Source organism: Balaenoptera acutorostrata, chromosome 2 (genome assembly GCF_949987535.1).
Source record: "Balaenoptera acutorostrata chromosome 2, mBalAcu1.1, whole genome shotgun sequence".
Lineage (NCBI taxonomy): Eukaryota > Metazoa > Chordata > Mammalia > Artiodactyla > Balaenopteridae > Balaenoptera > Balaenoptera acutorostrata.
In genome coordinates this window covers 33,925,542-33,948,961 of record NC_080065.1, presented here as the reverse complement: position 1 = coordinate 33,948,961, position 23,420 = coordinate 33,925,542, and the positions used below count along the sequence as shown (strand labels likewise).

Here is a 23,420-nt window from a genome sequence, read left to right as displayed (position 1 = left end):
GATTGTATTGCTATAAACTTCCCTCTTAGAACTGCTTTTGCTGTATCACATACGTTTTGGGTCGTCGTGTTTTCATTGTCATTTGTTTCCAGGTATTTTTTGATTTCCTCTTTGATTTCTTCAGTGATCTCTTGGTTATTAAGTAGTGTATTGTTTAGCCTCCATGTGTTTGTATTTTTTACAGATTTTTTTTCCTGTAATTGATATCTAGTCTCATAGCATTGTGGTCAGAAAAGATACTTGATATGTTTTCGATTTTCTTAAATTTACCAAGGCTTGATTTGTGACCCAAGATATGATCTATCCTGGGGAATGTTCCATGAGCACTTGAGAAGAAAGTGTATTCTGTTGTTTTTGGATGGAATGTCCTATAAATATCAATTAAGTCCATCTTGTTTAATGTATCATTTAAAGCTTGTGTTTCCTTATTTATTTTCATTTTGGATGATCTGTCCATTGGTGAAAGTGGGGTGTTAAAGTCCCCTACTATGATTGTTGTAACACTGATTTTAAATGTCATTAAATACTGAAGTGTTTGTGTCTAAGATTTGGGTTTTTTGTTTGGTTGGTTGGTTTTTTAATAATATCTACCTATTTAAATGATCATAAGCGGTAATGTTTTAGCATCAACATTAACTAAATTAGCTTCACACTTTTCATATGCTGGTTAACCCATAGCTCATATTAAAGGTTACCATGTTCTGTTAACGCTTAAATGATGGGTGTTTTCCAGAAAATAGTGCCTAACTCATATTTACTTTATCTTAGGCATCTTTCAACCTCACGTACGACATCTCCTGGTTTTGGCAACCCCTGTGGATGTAGTGATTCTTGGACTCAGTTATACTAATTTGCAAACAGGTATAGCAACCCGCATGTTGTGGGGGGGTTTAGGGTTTGTTTTTTTTGGCCACACCCTGCATGGCATGTGGAACTTCCCCGACCAGGGATGGAACCCGCACCCCATGCAGTGGAAGCCGGAGTCTTAACCACTGGACCACCAGGGAAGTCCCCACATGTTGTGTTTTTTAAAATAAAAATATGTTGCCCAATTTAATATTATAATTGAAAACTAATCATTTTCATTAAGTTAACTTTCTGGGCTATTTGCTCATAGGAAAATATTTCCCTGTAAGTGTGGTATCTTTCAGGTTAATAGCTCCACCAGAAATTATTTTGGATTTATTTACCATATCAGTGTACATTTCTTAAATGTCCAATATAAAGGAAGGGTAGTAGAAGAGAAATAGTTGCCCCAGTAATTTTTAAATAATGCCTTCAATTTCTTTATTTTTAATTTTTTGAATGGCCATTTTAACATATGGAACATTGAAATATATATTATTCTTTCCCTTAAAGTAAGAAGCCATCAATTAATTTATTACATGCACATTCAGTGGTTTCTTTTGCATTCTACCAGTGTTTTAGGTAAAATAATGTTGAATTTCAGAGCCTCAAATTGATGATTATTGGGGTGGGGTGGGGGGATAAAAGAAAAAAATAATGATTATTACTACCATATCCCTAGGCTTTTTTCCAAAATTTAATACTTCGGGTTAGTTTTTTTGTTTGATGTTTTACTATGTTATATATATGTGTGCTGTATATTTTACATATGTCATATATACATACTGTAGGTTCTATTTAACATGAATTATAAAACTGTTCATATCAGACTTTTTATAGTAATTTTGAAATGTATGTTTTACGTAATTTTTTTGAAATTTTTGAGCATATCATGAATTCAGTAAGAATATCAATTCTGAAGATAATACAGTGATTGTTTTAAAACTTTTAAAAAGCTCTTAAAGTGATTCCTATATTCTTTCTTTTAAATAAAATAGGTTCTGGAGTTCTCAATGACAGTATGTGTGGTGGAATGCAGTTACTTCCAGATCCTTTATATTCTCTTCCTACTGATAATACTTACCTTTTAGCAATAACTTCCACTGATAATGGCAGAATTTTCTTGGCTGGAAAGGATGGCTGTTTATATGAAGTAGCATACCAAGTAAGTCTGGCATTTGTAAACATTTTCATTTTCCTCCCCCTTATTTTTTTTTTTTAAGGGTCGAGAAACCAAAAGAGGTTTGTTTTTATGAGTCATCGGGTAAAAATAAATTATAACAATAATGAGATGCTACTTCATATCCATAACATAGTAAATTTTTTATAAGTCTGATAATAACAAGCCTTGGTGAAGAGGTAGGAGAGAGGAACTCATTCATATTCATGGAGCTTAGATAAAATGTTACCCATTTCTAGAAAACTTGAAGATGTGCATATCCCAAGAATGAGAAATTCCATAACTAGGAGTTTAACTCCAAAAACTGTAACACATGTACACGATGAGACATGTACAAAGACATATTAGGAAAATAGTAGAAAAAAATGTTGTCTGTAGCTAAAGAATAAATAAATGTGGAATATACGTATAATGGCATTCTAAAACAACATGAAATCATATTATGTATATATAATTAAGTAAATTTGCATTACAAAAATTACATTACATAATAACAAGTATATCATCATACTATTTATCATTTTAAAACAGAAAATTTAGTCATTATGGTGATCAAATAAATGCCTGATTAATAAAAATATAAAAGTAATTAGGTATGGCATGCAGCAATTTTAACACAAAATTTACCTCTAGGGATCAAGCAATGGAAGAGGGATGAGGGTGTTGAGAGGAGTATGTTTTATTTCTTTCAATAAAGGAATGATGGGAAGTAAATAAAGCATAATGTTAACATCTGTTTAATCTTAGTTATGGGCACATATGTGTCAGTGATGTTATCTTTGTAAAATTTTAGATGCCTCATAATTAGAAATTTTTAAAGTGTATGTTAAAGAAAGCATCTGAGTGCATAAACACTGGAAGTCTATCTCATAAGAGGTATATCCAAAGTACTTTTATACTGCTCTTCATCTAACTAATCATTGTGATCACCTCTCTGTAGGGAATACTTCTTTTTTTTTTTTTTTACGTCTTTATTGGAGTATAATTGCTTTACAATGGTGTGTTAGTTTCTGCTTTATAACAAAGTGAATCAGTTATACATATACATATATCCCCATATCTCTTCCCTCTTGCATCTCCCTCCCTCCCACCCTCCCTATCCCACCCCTCTAGGTGGTCACAAAGCACCGAGCTGATCTCCCTGTGCTATGTGGATTCTTCCCACTAGCTATCTATTTTTACGTTTGGTAGTGTATATATGTCCTTGCCACTCTCTCACTTTATCACAGCTTACCCTTTCCCCTCCCCATATCCTCAAGTCCATTCTCTAGTAGGTCTGTGTCTTTATTCCCGTCTTACCACTAGGTTCTTCATGACCTTTTTTTTTTTTTCTTTAGATTCCATATATATGTGTTAGCATACTGTATTTGTTTTTCTCTTTCTGACTTACTTCAATATGTATGACAGACTCTAACTCCATACATCTCACTACAAATAACTCAATTTCGTTTCTTTTTATGGCTGAGTAATATTCCATTGTATATATGTGCCACATCTTCTTTATCCATTCATCTGATGATGGACACATAGGTTGCTTCCATGTCCTGGCTATTGTAAATAGAGCTGTAATGAACATTTTGGTACATGACTCTTTTTGAATTGTGGGTTTCTCAGGGTATATGCCCAGTAGTGGGATTGCTGGGTCATAGGGTAGTTCTATTTGTAGTTTTTTAAGGAACCTCCATACTGTTCTCCATAGTGGCTGTATCAATTTACATTCCCACCAACAGTGCAAGAGTGTTCCCTTTTGTCCACACCCACTCCAGCATTTACTGTTTCTAGATTTTTTGATGATGGCCATTCTGACTGGTGTGAGATGATATCTCATTGTAGTTTTGATTTGCGTTTCTCTAATGATTAATGATGTTGAGCATTCTTTCATGTGTTTGTTGGCAATCTGTATATCTTCTTTGGAGAAATGTCTGTTTAGGTCTTCTGCCCATTTTTGGATTGGGTTGTTTGTTTTTTTGTTATTGAGCTGCCTGAGCTGCTTGTACATTTTGGAGATTAATCCTTTGTCAGTTGCTTCATTTGCAAATATTTTCTCCCATTCTGAGGGTTGTCTTTTGGTCTTGTTTATGGTTTCCTTTGCTGTGCAAGGGCTTTTCAGTTTCATTAGGTCCCATTTGTTTATTTTTGTTTTTATTTCCATTTCTCTAGGAGCTGGGTCAAAAAAGATCTTGCTGTGATTTACGTCATAGAGTGTTCTGCCTGTGTTTTCCTATAAGAGTTTTATAGTGTCTGGCCTAAATGTCAGGTCTGACATTTAGGTCTTTAATCCATTTTGACTTTATTTTTGTGTATGGTGTTAGGGAGTGTTCTAATTTCATACTTTTACATGTACCTGTCCAGTTTTCCCAGCACCACTTATTGAAGAGGCTGTCTTTTCTCCACTGTATATGCTTGCCTCCTTTATCAAAGATAAGGTGACCATATGTGCGTGGGTTTATCTCTGGGCTTTCTATCCTGTTCCATTTATCTATATTTCTGTTTTTGTGCCAGTACCATACTGTCTTGATTACTGTAGCTTTGTAGTATAGTCTAAAGTCAGGGAGCCTGATTCCTCCAGCTCCATTTTTCGTTCTCAAGATTGCTTTGGCTATTCAGGGTCTTTTGTGTTTCCATTCAAATTGTGAAATTTTTTGTTCTAGTTCTGTGAAGAATGCCAGTGGTAGTTTGATAGGGACGGCATTGAATCTGTAGATTGCTTTGGGTAGTAGAGTCATTTTCACAATGTTGATTCTTCCAATCCAAGAACATGGTATATCTCTCCATCTATTTGTATCATCTTTAATTTCTTTCATCAGTGTCTTATAATTTTCTGCATACAGATCTTTTGTCTCCTTAGGTAGGTTTATTCCTAGATATTTTATTGTTTTTGTTGTAGTGGTAAATGGGAGTGTTTTCTTAATTTCACTTTCAGATTTTTCATCATTAGTGTATAGAAATGCAAGAGATTTCTGTGCATTAATTTTGTATCCTGCTACTTTACCAAATTCATTGATTAGCTCTAGGAGTTTTCTGGTAGCATCTTTAGGATTCTCTATGTATAGTATCATGTCATCTGCAAACACTGACAGCTTTACTTCTTCTTTTCTGATTTGGATTCCTTTTATTTCTTTTTCTTCTCTGATTGCTGTGGCTAAAACTTCCAAAACTATATTGAATAATAGTGGTGAGAGTGGGCAACCTTGTCTTGTTCCTGATCTTAGTGGAAATGGTTTCAGTTTTTCACCAATGAGGACAATGTTGGCTGTGGGTTTGTCATATATGGCCTTTATTATGTTGAGGAAAGTTCCCTCTATGCCTACTTTCTGGAGGGTTTTTATCATAAATGGGTGTTGAATTTTGTTGAAAGCTTTTTCTGCATCTATTGAGTTGATCATATGGTTTTTCTCCTTCAATTTGTTAATATGGTGTATCACGTTGATTGTTTTGCATATATTGAAGAATCCTTGCATTCCTGGAATAAACCCCTCTTGATCATGGTGTATGATCCTTTTAATGTACTGTTGGATTCTGTTTGCTAGTATTTTGTTGAGGATGTTTGCATCTATGTTCATCAGTGATATTGGCCTGTAGTTTTCTTTCCTTGTGACATCTTTGTCTGGTTTTGGTATCAGGGTGATGGTGGCCTCGTCGAATGAGTTTGGGAGTGTTCCTCCCTCTGCTATGTTTTGGAAGAGTTTGAGAAGGATAGGTGTTAGTTCTTCTCTAAATGTTTGATAGAATTCACCTGTGAAGCCATCTGGTCCTGGGCTTTTGTTTGTTGGAAGATTTTTAATCTCAGTCTCAATTTCAGTGCTTGTGATTGGTCTGTTCATATTTTCTATTTCTTCCTGGTTCAGTCTCGGTAGGTTGTGCATTTCTAAGAATCTGTCCATTTCTTCCAGGTTGTCCATTTTATTGGCATACAGTTGCTTGTAGTAATCTCTCATGATCGTTTGTATTTCTGCAGTGTCAGTGGTTACTTCTCTTTTTCATTTCTAATTCTATTGATTTGAGTCTTCTCCCTTTTTCTCTTGATGAGTCTGGCTAATGGTTTATCAATTTTGTTTATCTTCTCGAAGAACCAGCTTTTAGTTTCATTGATTTTTGCTATTGTTTCCTTCATTTCTTTTTCATTTATTTCTGCTCTGATCGTTATGATTTCTTTCCTTCTGCTAACTTTGGGGTTTTTTTATTCTTCTTTCTCTAATTGCTTTAGGTACAAGGTTAAGTTGTTTATTTGAGATGTTTCCTGTCTCTTAAGGTAGGATTGTATTGCTATAAACTTCCCTCTTATAACTGCTTTTGCTGCATCCCATAGGTTTTGGGTCGTCGTGTCTCCATTGTCATTTGTTTCTAGGTATTTTTTGATTTCCCCTTTGATTTCTTCAGTGATCACTTGGTTATTAAGTAGTGTATTGTTTAGCCTCCATGTGTTTGTATTTTTTACAGATCTTTTCCTGTAATTGATATCTAGTCTCATAGCATTGTGGTCAGAAAAGATACTGGATATGATTTCGATTTTCTTAAATTTACTAAGGCTTGATTTGTGACCCAAGATATGATCTATCCTGGAGAATGTTCCATGAGCACTTGAGAAAAACGTGTATTCTGTTGTTTTTGGGTGGAATGTCCTATAAATATCAATTAAGTCCATCTTGTTTAATGTATCATTTAAAGCTTGTGTTTCCTTATTTATTTTCATTTTTGGTGATCTGTCCATTGGTGAAAGTGGGGTGTTAAAGTCCCCTACTATGATTGTGTTTCTCTCGATTTCCCCTTTTATGGCAGTTAGTATTTGCCTTATGTATTGAAGTGCTCCTGTGTTGGGTGCATAAATATTTACAATTGTTATATCTTCTTCTTGGATTGATCCCTTGATCATTATGTAGTGTCCTTCTTTGTCTCTTGTAATAGTTTTTATTTTAAAGCCTGTTTTGTCTGATATGAGAATTGCTGCTCCAGCTATCTTTTGATTTCCATTTGCATGGAATATCTTTTTCCATCCCCTCACTTTCAGTCTGCATGTGTTCCTAGGTCTGAAGTGGGTCTCTTGTAAACAGCATATATATGGATCTTGTTTTTGTATCCATTCAGCCAGTCTGTGTCTTTTGGTTGGAGCATTTAATCCATTTACATTTAAGGTAATTATCGATATGTATGTTCTTCCAATTTTCTTAAATGTTTTGGGTTTGTTATTGTAGGTGTTTTCCTTCTCTTGTGTTTCTTACCTAGAGAAGTTCCTTTAGCATTTGTTGTAAAGCTGGTTTGGTGGTGCTGAACTCTCAGCTTTTGCTTGTCTGTATAGGTTTTAATTTCTCCATCAAATCTGAATGAGATCCTTGCTGGGTAGAGTAATCTTGGTTGTAGGTTTTTCTCCTTCATCACTTTAAACATGTCCTGCCACTCCCTTCTGGCTTGCAGAGTTTCTGCTGAAAGATCAGCTGTTAACCTTATGGGGAATCCCTTTTATGTTATTTGTTGCTTTTCCCTTGTTGCTTTTAATATTTTTTCTCTGTATTTAATTTTTGATAGTTTGATTAATATGTGTCTTGGCATGTTTCTTCTTGGATTTATCCTGTATGGGACTCTCTGTGCTTCCAGGACTTGATCAACTATTTCCTTTCCCATATTAGGGAAGTTTTCAACTATAATCTCTCCAAGTATTTTCTCAGTCCCTTTCTTTTTCTCTTCTTCTTCTGGGACCCCTATAATTCGAATGTTGGTGCGTTTAATGTTGTCCCAGAGGTCTCTGAGACTGTCCTCAGTTCTTTTCATTCTTTTTTCTTTATTCTGCTCTGCAGTAGTTATTTCCACTATTTTATCTTCCAGGTCACTTATCCATTCTTCTGCCTCAGTTATTCTGCTATTGATCCCTTCTAGAGTATTTTTAATTTCATTTATTGTGTTGTTCATGGTTACTTGTTTCCTCTTTAGTTCTTCTAGGTTCTTGTTAAATGTTTCTTGCATTTTGTCTATTCTATTTCCAAGATTTTCGATCATCTTTACTATCATTATTCTGAATTCTTTTTCAGGTAGTTGCCTATTTCCTCTTCATTTGTTAGGTCTGGTGCGTTTTTACCTTGCTCCTTCATCTGCTGTGTGTTTTTCTGTCTTCTCATTTTGCTTATCTTACTGTGTTTGGGGTCTCCTTTTCACAGGCTGCAGGTTCGTAGTTCCCGTTGTTTTTGGTGTCTGTCCCCAGTGGCTAAGTTTGGTTCAGTGGGTTGTGTAGGCTTCCTGGTGGAGGGGACTGGTGCCTGTGTTCTGGTGGATGAGGCTGGATCTTGTCTTTCTGGTGGGCAGTTCCACGTCTGGTGGTGTGTTTTGGGGTGTCTGTGGCCTTATTATGATTTTAGGCAGCCTCTCTGCTAATGGATGGGGCTGTGTTCCTGTCTTGCTAGTTGTTTGGCATAGGGTGTCCAGCACTGTAGCTTGCTGGTCGTTGAGTGAAGCTGGGTCTTGGTGTTGAGATGGAGATCTCTGGGAGATTTTCGCCGTTTGGTATCACGTGGAGCTGGGAGGTCTCTTGTGGACCAGTGTCATGAAGTTGGCTCTCCCACCTCTGAGGCACAGCCCTGATGCCTGGCTGGAGCACCAAGAGCCTTTCATCCACACGGCTCAGAATAAAAGGGAGAAAAAAGTAGAAAGAAAGAAAGAGGAAAAACTAAAATAAAATAAGATAAAATAAAATAAAGTTATTAAAATAAAAAATAATTATTAAGGAAAAAAAATTTTTAAGTATAAAAAAAAAAAAAGGGTGGACAGAACCCTAGGACAAATGGTGAAAGCAAAGCCATACAGACAAAATCTCACACAGAAGCATACACGTACACACTCACAAAAAGAGGAGAAGGAGCAAAAATGATAATATCTTGCTCCCAAAGTCCACCTCCTCAATTTGCGATGATTCGTTGTCTATTCAGGTATTCCACAGATGCAGGGTACATCAAGTTGATTGTGGAGCTTTAATCCTCTGCTTCTGAGGCTGCTGGGAGAAATTTCCCTTTCTCTTCTCTGTTCACACAGCTCCCGGGGTTCAGCTTTGGATTTGGACCCGCCTCTGCGTGTAGGTCGTCTGAGGGCGTCTGTTCTTCGCTCAGACAGGACGGGGTTAAAGGAGCAGCTGCTTCGGCGGCTCTGGCTCACTCAGGCCGGGGGGAGGGAGGGGTACGGATGCGCGTCGAGCCTGCGGTGGCAGAGGCCAGTGTGACGTTGCACCAGCCTGAGGCGCGCCGTTTGTTCTCCTGGGGAAGTTGTCCCTGGATCACGGGACCCTGGCAGTGGTGGGCTGCACAGGCTCCTGGGAGGGGTGGTGTGGAGAGTGACCTGTGCTTGCACACAGGGTTCTTGGTGGCGGCAGCAGCAGCCTTAGCGTCCCATGCCCATCTCTGGGGTCCGCGCTGATTCCCACAGCTTGCGCCCGTCTCTGGAACTCCTTTAAGCAGAGCTCTTAATCCCCTCTCCTCTAGCACCAGGAAACAAAGAGGGAAGAAAAAGTCTCTTGCCACTTCCGCAGGTCCAGGCTTTTCCCAGACTCCCTCCCGGCTAGCCGTGGCTCACTAGCCCCTTCAGGCTGTGTTCACGCCGCCAACCCCAGTCCTCTCCCTGGGATCCGACCGAAGCCCAAGCCTCGGCTCCCAGCCCCCACCCGCCCCGGCTGGTGAGCAGACAAGCCTCTTGGGCTGGTGAGTGCTGCTCAGCACCGATCCTCTGTGTGGGAATCTCTCCGCTTTCCCCTCCACACTCCCATTGCTGCGCTCTCCTCCGTGGCTCCGAAGCTCCCCCTCTGCCACCCGCAGTCTCCGCCCGCGAAGGGGCTTCCTAGTGTGTGGAAACCTTTCCTCCTTCACAGCTCCCTCCCACTGGTGCAGGTCCCGTCCCTATTCTTTTGTCTCTGTTTTTTCTTTTTTCTTTTGCCCTACCCAGGTACGTGGGGAGTTTCTTTCCTTTTGGGAGGTCTGAGGTCTTCCGCCAGCGTTCAGTGTGTGTTCTATAGGAGCAGTTCCACGTGTAGATGTATTTCTGATGTATCTGTGGGGAGGAAGGTGATCTCCGCGTCTTACTCTTCCATCATCTTCTCTCTCCCTCTCCCTCTTAATGTAGTAAGAATAGATAAGCTTTTGTCTTTTTTTTTAATTAATTTTTTTATTGGAGTATAGTTGATTTACAGTGTTGTGTTAGTTTCTGATAAGCTTTAGTCTTTATCTACTAATTATATAGCACATTAATATATTCTTTTGGAAAGTAGTCAAACATGCAGTTAAAGTTGTAGTCCTTCCTGACTACACCATACGTGTAAAACCCAGTCCTTCCCCCAAAAGTAACAGCCATTGTCATTTCTGTGTATGTCCTTGTAGAACATGATGCATACATTTCTAAATACCTATAAATGTCTTTAAATATCTATAGATAATACATATGTATTTATTTGTGTGTATACATGTATACAAATACATAGTATACTTATGTGTATGTATTTTTTTACTTGTATTATTACTTAAGTTTTGTTTCATATTGGCTTTTTTTTCCTTTGTCTGCCTTTTTTTTTTTCCCCCACGCCGTGTGGCTTTCGGGATCTTAGTTCCCCGACCAGGGATTGAAACTGGGCCAAGGCAGTGAAAGTGGTGAGCCCTAACCAATGGACCACCAGGGAATTCCCATAATTGGCTTTGTTTCATTTAGCTGTGCCTTGAAAGTCTTTCCTTGTCAGTATCTGATAGATAGACTATGTGTTAGTTTTGTGATTGCTGCATGATTGTCCATAAAATGGATGTATTGATACATGATTGAACAATTCCTTTCTTGATAGACTTCTAGGTTTTTATTATACCTTTCAGAAATGATGGTGTGATAAGTGTTCTTTTGCAAGCCTCCTTGTGCACACTTGTAGAGGTTTTCTAGTGTGGAGACTTAGAATTCTAATAGTTGTATTATAGTACATGTGTATTTAAAACTGAATTTTCTATTTTCATTTTGCCCTCTTACGAGTTTTGGACTCTTAGCAGGCATCTGTGATTGTATCCCTTTCCTCTCCCTCCTCACTCTCACTAACCCTGGTATTTTATAACTTATTAATTTTGACCAGTCAGACAGAAGACAATTGTTTTTTATTACTAGTTGGGTTGCGCATCTTTTCATGTATTTATTGGTCATTTGTGTTTACTCTGAAATGTCTTTGTATCCTTTGCTCCATTATTTTTCCCCTTTACTGTATTGTTGCCTTTATCATAAGGTAAACAGTAGGAAACTGATAAGACAAGTATTCTCATAGGCACACAGCTAATTAGTGGCAGAGATAGGATTAGAACTGAGGTTAGCTTTTTTATGATATTGTATCTCTTACTTACCCAATTTCTCTTGGTTTTGTTAACTACAAAAAAAAAGATTTTGTTGTAGATTTAAGTATGGCAAAACTCGATCATTGAGGGGCAGACTGTAGATTATGATGGTGGTGGCTACTATTTTTTAAATTGCCTTTTAGCAGTAGTGGGAAGAGATAAAAATACCTCTATCCTATGTACTTTTGACACTTATAAACTACGCTTATTACTTCCCTTACTGCTTTCAAATAGGAGTTTTTAAGATAATTAAAATGAGTTCACTAACATAGCATTACTGAGGTTGCTGCAATAGACATAGCCGATTTCATTGAGAGCAGTGATTTGATTTTCATTAAATACATTTTCTATTTTTAATTACAGGACTAAACTTAGTACTTCTCAGTACTTATTTTTGAGTAGTATGTTTTAGTTTACAATTATTGGTATTTTACTAAGATTTGAGAATCTTTATAAACATAAGTATGTAATAGTTGCTATGATGGAGGTACCTACATTTACAAGTCGTATGTCTTTCAATTTTTTCTTTTAAGGCAGAAGCAGGCTGGTTTAGCCAGAGGTGTAGGAAAATAAACCACTCAAAGAGTGCACTTTCTTTCCTTGTTCCTTCGTTACTACAGTTCACATTCTCAGAAGATGGTGAGTAGAAAACAAATTTGGCAAACAAAAAATTTTAACAAATCACTGACCTAACATTTTCTTCAGAAATTCTCATTCTTAATTGAAACAGTTTCTTACTAAACAGTATTTGTTATATATTCATATCGTCTTTTAAAGGGAGAGGAGATGATAAAACAGCATGAGTTTTATTCCCAAGTTCCTATAAATGTAGCACCATAGAACATGTGTCTACAACAGCTATATATACTTAAACCACCCGTGTCTTTGTGAGAGAGTTAGACATTCAGACATTTCATACATGTTTTGCCTGGTCTGAAAGAAATTCCCAGCATAAAATGAATATATCTGAGTTTTTAATTGAGAGATTTAGGCAGGTGAAGTAATTTTAAAATGCTTCAGTAAAGTAAGATAAATATATCTAAAAATGTTAATATGACTGAATTTTTAAATTATTTTCTTTTACACAATGAATTATTAAACTAAGCTGTAAGTTTCTTGAAGGAATGGACCAGGTATAATTATTTTATGTGTTTCTAGCATATAGTAAACATTCATTATATGTTGAATGAAGGAATAATTTGGAACTTGTTTTTGGTTTGGCTTAAAATTAATTTAAAGGACAGAATAACTTATTCGTGATGCTCTTAACCCAGTCACAGTATATGATGTTTGCTTTTTTTCGCATGTTGTCTGACCTGAATGCTTCTTGGCTTTGTCCTTGTGCAACTACCCTAAGACTTACCTACAAAACAAAAGAAAAGCCCTGAATGTAAATCAGCAATTTTAATGTGTTGTAAGTGGCTACTGTGTTTGATTTGTTAACCTCTGTTTTTTTTTTTTCTTCTTCTTCTGTCTTATTCTTAGATCCTATTGTTCAAATTGCAATTGATAATTCAAGAAATATTTTATATACACGATCGGAGAAAGGAGTAATACAAGTAAGTATTAATATTATACCACCATATAAGAGGGGAAGAACATCCCTGTTTTTAAGGAACAAGATTTAGTCACTCTTGGGCTTTTCCTATGAACTGTGTGCTTTAAAAACAAAAAAAACCCAAACCGCTTCTTAAGGCCCCCTTTTTATGAAATTGTTAATCTCTGAATGTTTTCATACCTATATGAAGTACCAAAATTAAAGGATCCCTAAAAAGGAAAAGTTTATTTAATAAAAGTTTATTTAAAAGGTTATTTTGTAAAGTATATACAGTTTATAATCATGTTTAAGTGGGTATGATTTTTTATTCACAGGTGTATGATTTGGGCCATGATGGACAAGGAATGAACAGAGTTGCCTCAGTGTCACAGAATTCTATTGTTTCTGCTGCTGGAAACATTGCTAGGTAATATGTAATTTATTCTCAGGCATTTCATTTGCAGGCATAATTATATTATTTATATGCAGTATACTAAAATTATTCCCTCCTCAAAATATCTCCAGAAAATAAGAAACATTGAAGGAGGTGACATCGTAGGTTATGTTTGAAACAGTTGCTAGCAATGCTTCCTTTTATTCTTATGTTGGATGGTTTGAAACATAAGGCAGACTGGTTTTACAGCGTAAAGGACAGCTTGACCTATGATTTTCCTTGGAGTTTGAAATTATTCTCTAAGTGGTCTATGCAGGCATTATAGGTATTATGACTAGGAAACTGCAAGTCTCAAAAGTTTCCCCTTTTGTAACTACTCCACCCTTTTAACAGGTCTACATGGTAGTTTCATTGGTCTGATAACGGACACACGTACGTTTCGGGAAATACAGAATTTCACAGTTGTATTAGCCTCACTGTATTCTTGAGGAAACTAAAACTAAGGGATGTTATGATTTGCCTGAGGTCTAACTCCTAAAAGTGCTGAGATCCAACCTAAAAGCCAAGTTTTCAGACACTATACACTGCTATTTGCATGTGTCACACGTGACTTAGCTGCAGAAATTCTCTTCACCTAACAAAGACCTCAGATTTTCAGTTTCTGTTTTCTGTGTGCCTGGGTCACTGCTACAATCAGCTATCCTAGTGATAGCATGTTTTCCTTGGTCTTCAATGACCAAAACATTCTCAAGGCAGGCAATTTGAAACAAAGTTTCCTTTTTCTTCTCCTAATTTTTTTGGGAAAGATTTTTTCAAATCCGCAGAAAAATGAAAAGAATAGCATGATAAAATCTGATATACCGTTTATCTAAATTCACCAGTTGTTAACATTTTGCCTTATTTGCTCACTCTTAAGACCTATTTGAAAGTAAGTTGCAGACATGACTTTCACCCTTAAACCCTTCAGCTTCCATCTCCTAAGCTCTCATATACTACATTATCATTACCACACCTAAAAAATTAATAATTTTGTAATGTTATCCTAATTATATAGTCCATATTAAAATTACTCAGTAGTCCCCCAAATCTTTCATAGCTGTTTTTCTTTACATTTTTCTCCACATTCAGCCAGAGCACATGAGCTGCGTTGGTCATTAGTCTCTTTAATATAAAATGGACCTCTTATTGCCTTTTTCAAATGTTGACATTTAGTGGGGAGGGGCAAGAGAGTTATTTGTAGAATATCCCATTTTCTGAATTTTTTTTTCCTTATCTATAGATTCAGGGTAATATTGTTCTTTGTTTATTTATTTACTTATTTATTTATTTATTTGGTTTTGCCAAGTCTTAGTTGCGGCTCCAGGGCTCCTTAGTTGTGGCACGAGGCCTCCTTAGTTGTGGCATGAGAACTCATAGTTGCAGCATGTGTGTGGGATCTAGTTCCCTGACCAGGGATCAAATCCAGGCCCCCAGCTTTGGGAGCACAGAGTCTTATCCACTGCGCCACCAGGGAAGTCCCAGGATAATATTGTTTTTAGCCAATATCACATACATGATGCGAACTTCTTACAGTATTACATTAAGAGGCCCATAGTACCAGTTTTCCTATTATGAACACTTGGTTAAGGTGGTATTCACCAGATCTCACCATTATGAAGGTTCATTTTTCCCCCTTTTTAATTAGTGGTAATCTTTTCAATGATATTTTGATGCTCTAAGAACAGCTTATTCCCCATTAACCATTTACCCAATGGATTTAGCTTTCTTTTGTGGTCTTTGAAAAAAGATTACTCTTAACAATATTAATGTAAAGAACACACATTCAAGGGTTTTTGCCAGTTCTTGCTGCTTTTGCACTACTTTCCTAAAAAGTAGCCTTAAACTATTTTAGTATATTTAAACATGTAAAAATCCTGGTGGAATATATTCCTTGTAATTGAGTAGATATATTTTAAAAATAAACTTTAGTTTTTCTTTCTTCTAGGACCATAGATCGTTCTGTTTTTAAACCAATTGTTCAAATAGCAGTGATTGAAAACTCCGAATCACTGGACTGTCAGTTATTGGCTGTCACACATGCAGGTATGTTGTTTTATTTATATGTGTGCTATTACTGTGATAACTTTTTATAATCTTCAGGTTTGGAAATTTATGACTGAAAATATGTTTTTACTTCTGTATCAATTATAAGCCGTATTAATAATTCATAAAATTAAGGCTTTTGAAAAATCAGAAGATTCCACTCACTCTGTCTCCTCATTTTATAGATGTAAAACCAGGCCTGAAAGGTAAAGTGGCTAACATTTAGTGACAGAGCCTGAACTGGAACGCAGGCTCCCTTGTCTTATACTTGTAGGTTCTTTCTACTGAATTGTGTTGATTTACCTCTCAATTCCAAGTGATGTCTTAGAAACCACTTCAGCTGGTAGTACGCATGGTGATTTAAGATCAGTCAGGAAAGTGATATATGGCTTTAACAGAGTTCTGTGTTTTTCTGTGGAATTGTTTCAACAACACATGTACCTCATGTCTTTTATTTCCTGTTAATGATGGATAATTTTACCCCATCATCAGGCGTAAGACTATATTTCAGCACTTGTCTGTTCAGACAGCCATGGGCACGCCCTAATACATTGACACTGGTCCACATCCGCTTACCTCCTGGATTCTCAGCATCTTCAACGGTGGAAAAGCCTTCAAAAGTACATAAAGCTCTTTATAGTAAAGGTAAATTCTGAAATACTATCAGATTTAATATTAGATTCTTAAAATTATTAAAATTAGAATGCATTTTGAGGCATTTGAAAATAACAGAGATTTCCAATGAAGTTCAGGATGTTTTGGGTTTTTTTAATCCAGGAACTCTTTTTTTATATTAGCTTATATTTCACATTTTTCATTGGCATATATATTAAAAATATAGTTTTTTAAAATATCTAAGTAGTTTTAAAATTGTTTTATTAGCCTTGTACATGAACTCATTGGTCAAAATCAGTTTTATAAACTGTTATAAAGAGTTATAAACTGTTACAAACTTAAAATGACTTTCCTGATAGCACGCCTGCTTTGTCAGTGTCTTTATGGATGTGGAGAGTTTTGCCTGTCAAAATATGAAATTTTAATAACAAACTCTTTTGGATTCATAATTAAGTTTAAAAAATGAGATTCTAGTTAAACATCAAAACTTGGAAAATCTGTATGTGGTTTTCATCAATATGAGAAAGCATTTGTAAAACAATTTGTTTTTATTTTCTAATCATTTTAAAGCCTTTTCTCTGCTTATTCTACTGTGTCTTCTAATATTTTATTTTTCAACACCCAAATTGAACTTTCCTTTACAAATAGAATTTTTTCAAGTACATTGTATCATGTACCTTCATAACATTTTTAATAACAGCTTTAATTGAGATATAATTTACATACCTTTTAAAATGTACAATCTATTAGTGTTTAGTTTATTCACGGAGTTGTACAACCATCACTACTATCTAATTTCGGAACATTTTCATCACTGCAGAAAGAAACCCTGTACCCATTAGCTGTCACTCCCTATTTCCCCCTTCTCCCAGCCCTGGGAAATCACTAGTCTACTTTCTGTTTCTATGGATTTGCCTCTTTCCGACATTTCATTTAAATGGAGTTGGAAAATACGGGACTGGCTTCTTTCACTTAGCATAATGCTTTCAAGGTTTATCTATTGTAGCAGGTTCTTTTTTTTTTTTTTTTCTGAATAATATTTCATTGTGTGAGTGTACCACATTATAATTTGGTGGGCATTTGGGTTGTTTCTATTTTTTGGCTATTATGAATGATGTTGTTATAAACATTTATGTACAAGTTTTTGAGTGGACACGTTTTCATTTCTTTTGGCTATATACCTAAGAATGGAATGCTGGATCATATAGTAACTTTAGAAATGTTAAAATGTGAAAAAAAAAAGTTGTGTTTACCTGAAAGAAGTGCAGTATAAGGTCTAGAACACTTAATAATGCTACCCTGGCACTAATTATATATCCTTTTAGGGGATTTATTTTTGTTTATTTTGCGACTTGTTTATAAAGATTAATGCTGTATATTTATGTATCTGTATTAATGTCACTAATAATCATAATAATTATGATTATTGAGGATATATATTATTTGACATCATATAAGATTTTACATATTAAACTTTTAGGTATTCTACTGATGGCAGCCTCAGAAAATGAAGATAATGACATTTTGTGGTGTGTCAACCATGATACATTTCCTTTCCAAAAGCCAATGATGGAAACCCAGGTAAGTTATCCTGAGAGATTATAAAGAATTTTTTACATAATTTTAAGTGAAGAATAAAATTATGAGAAACTTTATCTTCTGATTTATTACTGTTTGCTTCTAATAATCTTATATGATTAGCAGTCATACTGAAAAGAAGTATATACTGTTAATTTTTTGTTTTTCCTCTGTGAGATTAGAAGTCATTATGGTACTCGTTAAAAAAACCTTTAACAAAAACATTGGAACCCTTTTAGAATGTTCTTCATAATGTACCTGAAAATGCCTATATCTTTTCTGAAATGATCTTTGTCCCACTTAAATATATTATATTTTTAGTTATTTTGAGGCCATCCATTATAGTTATGACTTAGAATTTTATTCTTATGATCTCTTTAATTTGTAGTTCCGCCTAAATATTTAACATTTTTTCTTTTAATTATAGAAAATTTCAAACATATGCAAAAAATAGAATGGTAAACTGAATCCCACATTAAGAAATTACCCATTTCTCCATCTTGTTTCATATCTCTTCCCCACATATATAAATGTATACACACAAACACATGATTGTGTTTTAAAAGTAAATATCACGTATACCACGAAGTCAGCGGAGAGGTCCTGGGTGAGAGGTGCGGCCCCAGCCTATCCTGGCCCAATCCCACACCTAGGCCACCCACCCCAGCCCCCAGCCCAGGAGATGCTGAGAGGAGGCCATCTCTACTCACTCCCCTTGCTGTCCCCTACTCCACTCCCATCTGTCCTCCTAGATGCCCTAGCATAGCTCATGTTTGCATAGCTGGTCAAACGAGATAGACCAACCCCCACTAGGGTGTGAATGTCTGAGACTCTCTTTGGAGCCATCTCTTTAAAGGCATTTTGGTTCTAGTGTCACTAGCTGCTTCTGGTTATTTTCAAACGTGAACCCTTCTGGTTAGGGGGAGTGGGAAAAGGTGTGTGTAGATGGGAGGAGGAAGAACCAATTCCTGGGAATGGGGGCATGGTTTGAATGGGCTCTTCCAAGTTTCTGACATGGCCTAAGCAGCTGAGGTAGAGTCAGGAGGTAGGTATGGAGGCAAGGAGCACCTTTCTCAAATTCTTTTCTTTATCCTTTGAATTTTACTGAGCACATAACTGTGTGCCTCATTATGCGACAGACTGTAAGGATTCAGAACTCAGGAAGATATAAACCCTGTCTTGATGGGAGCACAGTGTTAGGGGGTGCAGGTTTGAAATCTGGCTCTATTTCCTCAAAGCGGTGACTCAAAGGACTAACATGTCTCTGGTCCTCAATTTCCTAATCTATAACACTTTTAATAGGACCTACCTCTGTGGGGTGGTTGTGGGATTAAATGAGATCATGTGTGTAAGGTGCTCAGAACACTACCTGGCACACAGGAAGCGCTTGATAAACGTTAGCTGTCGTTTTTATTTTTAAAGTAGATACTATACATCGTATCACTTCATCTCTATAATACTTGAGTTCTCAAACAAATGTGGACTTTAAATATATATATATATATATACACACACACATATATATATATATAGCTCATGAACTTTAATCAAATTCTGGTCTCCCAAAAACAGCTATAAAAGACATTAGGTCAATGGAAAAATTCTGTATTGACTGAGCATTAGATTGTATTAGAGAAATGTTAATATTCTTACATGTTAGGATAGTATAGTGGTTATGTTAGAAAACATCCTTATTTTTAAGAGGTGCATGCAAAAGTATTTAGTGGTGACATGATATTCATAACTTTCAAATGGTTCAATAAATGAAAAAATATAGAAAGAAGAAAGCAAATAGGACAAAATGGTATCAATTGTTGAATCTAGGTATCAGGCATATGGACATTTATTGTACTTTCAACATTTTATTAATGCTTAAAAATTTTTATAATAAAGTATTTTAGAAGACTAGACACTTTTTTAGAGAGTATCTTAGTTTAGAAAGCAGATATAACTTCAGAAGAAAACAAAAACTGTATGTCAGCAGATTTAAGCACTGAACCTACCAGTGTAGATCAATTTACCCTGGAAAGAGGGTAGAAAGTATAGTCTTCAGTTATTGAAAAAATTGTAATTTTAGTAAATACTGTTTATAGTTTATCCTAAGAAAATTTTGCCTTTGTCTTCTGGTATGAAAAGATTTACTATCATAGAAGATGCCTGATTAAAAGAATAGACATTAGAAAATTAAATACAGACTTTTGAGAATATTCGTGCTAATGTATTATTATTAATCTGTTAAACCCTACATTATTTAAAGATTGTATTTTTTTTCTTTTTAGAAGGTTTTGCCTCATGTAACTTTAATAATATGTATAAAACGTTTATTTCTTCTACATAGATGACTACTCGTGTTGATGGTCATTCCTGGGCTCTTTCTGCAATAGATGAGTTCAAAGTAGATAAGATAATCACACCCTTAAATAAGGATCATATTCCCATAACTGACTCACCAGTTGTTGTACAGCAGCACATGTTGCCTCCAAAGAAGTTTGTTCTCCTCTCAGCACAGGTATGTACATCATCTGTTAAGGTGGAGAGAAAAAGAAGAGAAGCCATATTTAACATTTTGGTCAAAGTATTCTGCAGTAGTTGCTTAATAGAGTCGTTTACCTAAGTACTTAGGAATGTTTATTCTTAAAATATTCTTAAGGAATAGTTTATAAATACCAAAAATGCGGGCCTTCTCTAGTTGTGGCAAGGGGGGGGGCTACTCTTCGTTGCAGTGCACAGGCTTCTCATTGCGGTGGCCTCTCTTTGTTGTGGAGCACGGAGTCTAGGCGCACAGGCTTCAGTAGTTGTGGCACGTGGGCTCAGTAGTTGTGACTCGCGGGCTCTAGAGCTCTAGAGCGCAGGCTCAGTAGTTGCTCCACGGCATGTGGGATCTTCCTGGACCAGGGCTCAAACCTGTCTCCACTGCATTGGCGGGTGGATTCTTAACCACTGCGCCACCAGGGAAGTCCCAAGAACTTGCTGTTTATAAAGTATTGATATTATACTTTTTCTAAAGTAGCATTTCTATCAACAGTATTCAGCATAAAATTAGTAAAACAAGCTATGTTTATTTCTTATCATGTAGTCCTCACTTGTTAAAAAAACAATTTTTTAATATTTATTTTTTGAGTAGCAATGCATTGACAAAATTCCACTCGTAGCAGAGGGGTATACACAATAAAATCTCCCTTCTGGTTTGGGTCCCCTCCCTACAGACACCCATGTCATCAGAATCTGTATCTTTCCAGAGATATGTTATGATATCAATATTACAAACAATGCAAGTATATTTATAAACAAACAATAGCATATTGTATGCACTGTTTTATACTTTGCTTTTTATGTTTCAAAGATACATTTTAGATATCTTTCCATATTAATATATAAAGAACTCTCTCATTCTATTTTATATTTGAAAGGCATTCCTTTATATGAATGTACCATATTTAACTAGGCCCCTATTAATAGATCATCTTTTGCCTTTAAAAATAATGCTGGGGCTTCCCTGGTGGTGCAGTGGTTGAGAATCTGCCTGCCAATGCAGGGGACACGGGTTCGAGCCCTGGTCTGGGAAGATCCCACATGCCACGGAGCAACTGGGCCCGTGAGCCACAGTTACTGAGCCTGCGCGTCTGGAGCCTGTGCTCCGCAACAAGAGAGGCCGCAACAGTGAGAGGCCCGCGCACCGCGATGAAGAGTGGCCCCCGCTCGCCGCAACTAGAGAAAGCCCTCGCACAGAAACGAAGACCCAACACAGCCAAAAATAAAAACAAACAAATAAATAAATAATTTTAAAAAAATAAAAATAAAAATAATGCTGCAACCTTGTGCATATATTGTTTTGCCTGTGTGTGAGTAAAGCTGTAGAATTACATCTACTGGATCAAAAAGTATGTGTATTTATCAATTTGATAGATGTTGCCAGGTTCCCTGTATACTTACATTCACTATCAGTGAATGTTGAGTGCTTGTTTCCTTACATCTTGTGCAAGTACAATATGCCATCTTATTAAGAGTGAGATTGACTGTCTCTTCTAGTGTTTATTTTTCTGTGAATTATCTGTTCCTATTGTATATCCACTTTTCTATTAAGTTGTCTTTTTCTTTTTTATTTATAGAGGTTCTTTATATGTCAAGGAAACTAACTTTTTGTGATTTAGTCTCAAACATTTTTCCTGGTTTGTCATCTTATTTTGTTTATTGAGATTTTTTTTTCCATGTGGATAAGTTTATAAGTAGTTGAAATATTCAGTTTTTGGGGGGGATTTCTATTAAAGTTTAAAAAAAAAAAAAAACCGTCCGCACTCTGAAGTTCATAAAATAATTCACCCAGAGTTTCTTCCAGTACTGTTACAGTTTTATTTTGTCCTGTCTGTTTGGAATTTATCCTGTTTTAAGTATGAGTATGGATCTAGCTTCATTTTTTTTCCAAAGTGGACATACTTGTGCCAACATGATTAATGAATAATCTAACTTTGATCCTTTAGTTTGAGGGGCAGCTTTTTTTTTTTTAATTTTTATTTATTTATTTATTTATTTATTTATTTATGGCTGTGTTGGGTCTTCATTTCTGTGCGAGGGCTTTCTCTAGTTGTGGCAAGCGGTGGCCCCTCTTCATCGCGGTGTGTGGGCCTCTTACTATCGCGGCCTCTCTTGTTGCGGAGCAGAGGCTCCAGACGCGCAGGCTCAGCAATTGTGGCTCACGGGCCCAGTCACTCCGCGGCATGTGGGATCTTCCCAGGCCAGGGCTCGAACCCGTGTCCCCTGCATTGGCAGGCAGACTCTCAACCACTGGGCCACCAGGGAAGCCCTGAGGGGCAGCTTTTATCATATATTAAATTCTAGTGTTTACTTGAGCCTATATCAGAGCCTTCTATTTTGTTCCACTTATCTGACTCTTTATTCATGTGCTAATACCACGCATAAGATAAAGGTTTATAATATGTTTGTGTCTGACAGAGCCTGCACCCTTTTGCTTTACTTTTTTAAGGGGGAGGGGCAGTGTTCTCTTATTAAGTTTTCTGCATGGGTATATAGATCTAGTATAGGTTAGGAATTGAAATGTAGATGATCTTTTTGACCAGTTTACTTCTTATTCTTTAAGTTATTTTTTTGTTTCATTGCTTTTATTAAATAAGGTAGCAAGGTCAGTTGCTACTAGCCATGCTTGATAAATCTATTATTCGTCCTCTTTCTTTTTTTAACTTCTTAGGGGAGTCTTATGTTTCATAAACTTAGACCTGTAGATCAACTGAGGCATCTACTTGTGAGTAATGTGGGTGGAGATGGAGAAGAGATTGAAAGATTCTTTAAATTACATCAGGTAATTATTTGTACCTTTTTTTTTTATTGTGATGGTATTATGTAAGTTAGGATCAAAATACTGTGATTAATACCAGTCTTCCTTTCTTTGCCTTAATCACTGTATGTGTACTGGTACTTGGGAGCAGTATTAATATGCTATAAGAGTTTATGATAAATGCTCAGATTTTTGTTCTGTCTTTGATAAATTCTTATCATTAAAGTGTACTAGTAAGAGTGTGATGTTCAAATTATATGGTGAATGTATTTTTATTAAAAGGACAAGATATTTGTAGATAAATAACTTTTTTAATTAAAAACTTTTTTTTTTTGCTTAATGACATGAGGAAAATACTTGAGGCTGTAATGATGGGGACTTTAGTATTTTAAAGCCACAACTAGAAATGATGAGGTAAGACTGGGAATGCTTAGTTTAAAATCAGGAATATCAGATCAAAGTTAAATATACACACTCTGAATTCAAACTACCAGCTCCACCATCAGAGTAGATTACTTGAATTCTCTGAGCTTCCATTTCCTCATGTGTAAAATGTGTATTAAATTATA

At 36.0% G+C, this 23,420-nt stretch overlaps 1 protein-coding gene across 1 annotated transcript in view; it reads left to right on the top strand.

Annotated features, from left to right (window-relative positions):
- Positions 1-23,420, top strand: part of NUP155 (nucleoporin 155) — a 73,663-nt gene that overhangs the window by 13,837 nt on the left and 36,406 nt on the right. Inside the window, exons 5-14 of the mRNA XM_007192191.3 lie at positions 769-861; positions 1,845-2,011; positions 11,889-11,994; positions 12,841-12,914; positions 13,228-13,319; positions 15,271-15,368; positions 15,861-16,013; positions 17,464-17,564; positions 19,900-20,070; positions 22,765-22,875. Coding sequence (XP_007192253.2) covers positions 769-861; positions 1,845-2,011; positions 11,889-11,994; positions 12,841-12,914; positions 13,228-13,319; positions 15,271-15,368; positions 15,861-16,013; positions 17,464-17,564; positions 19,900-20,070; positions 22,765-22,875 — 1,166 coding nt within the window. The remainder of the gene's footprint in view (positions 1-768; positions 862-1,844; positions 2,012-11,888; positions 11,995-12,840; positions 12,915-13,227; positions 13,320-15,270; positions 15,369-15,860; positions 16,014-17,463; positions 17,565-19,899; positions 20,071-22,764; positions 22,876-23,420) is intronic.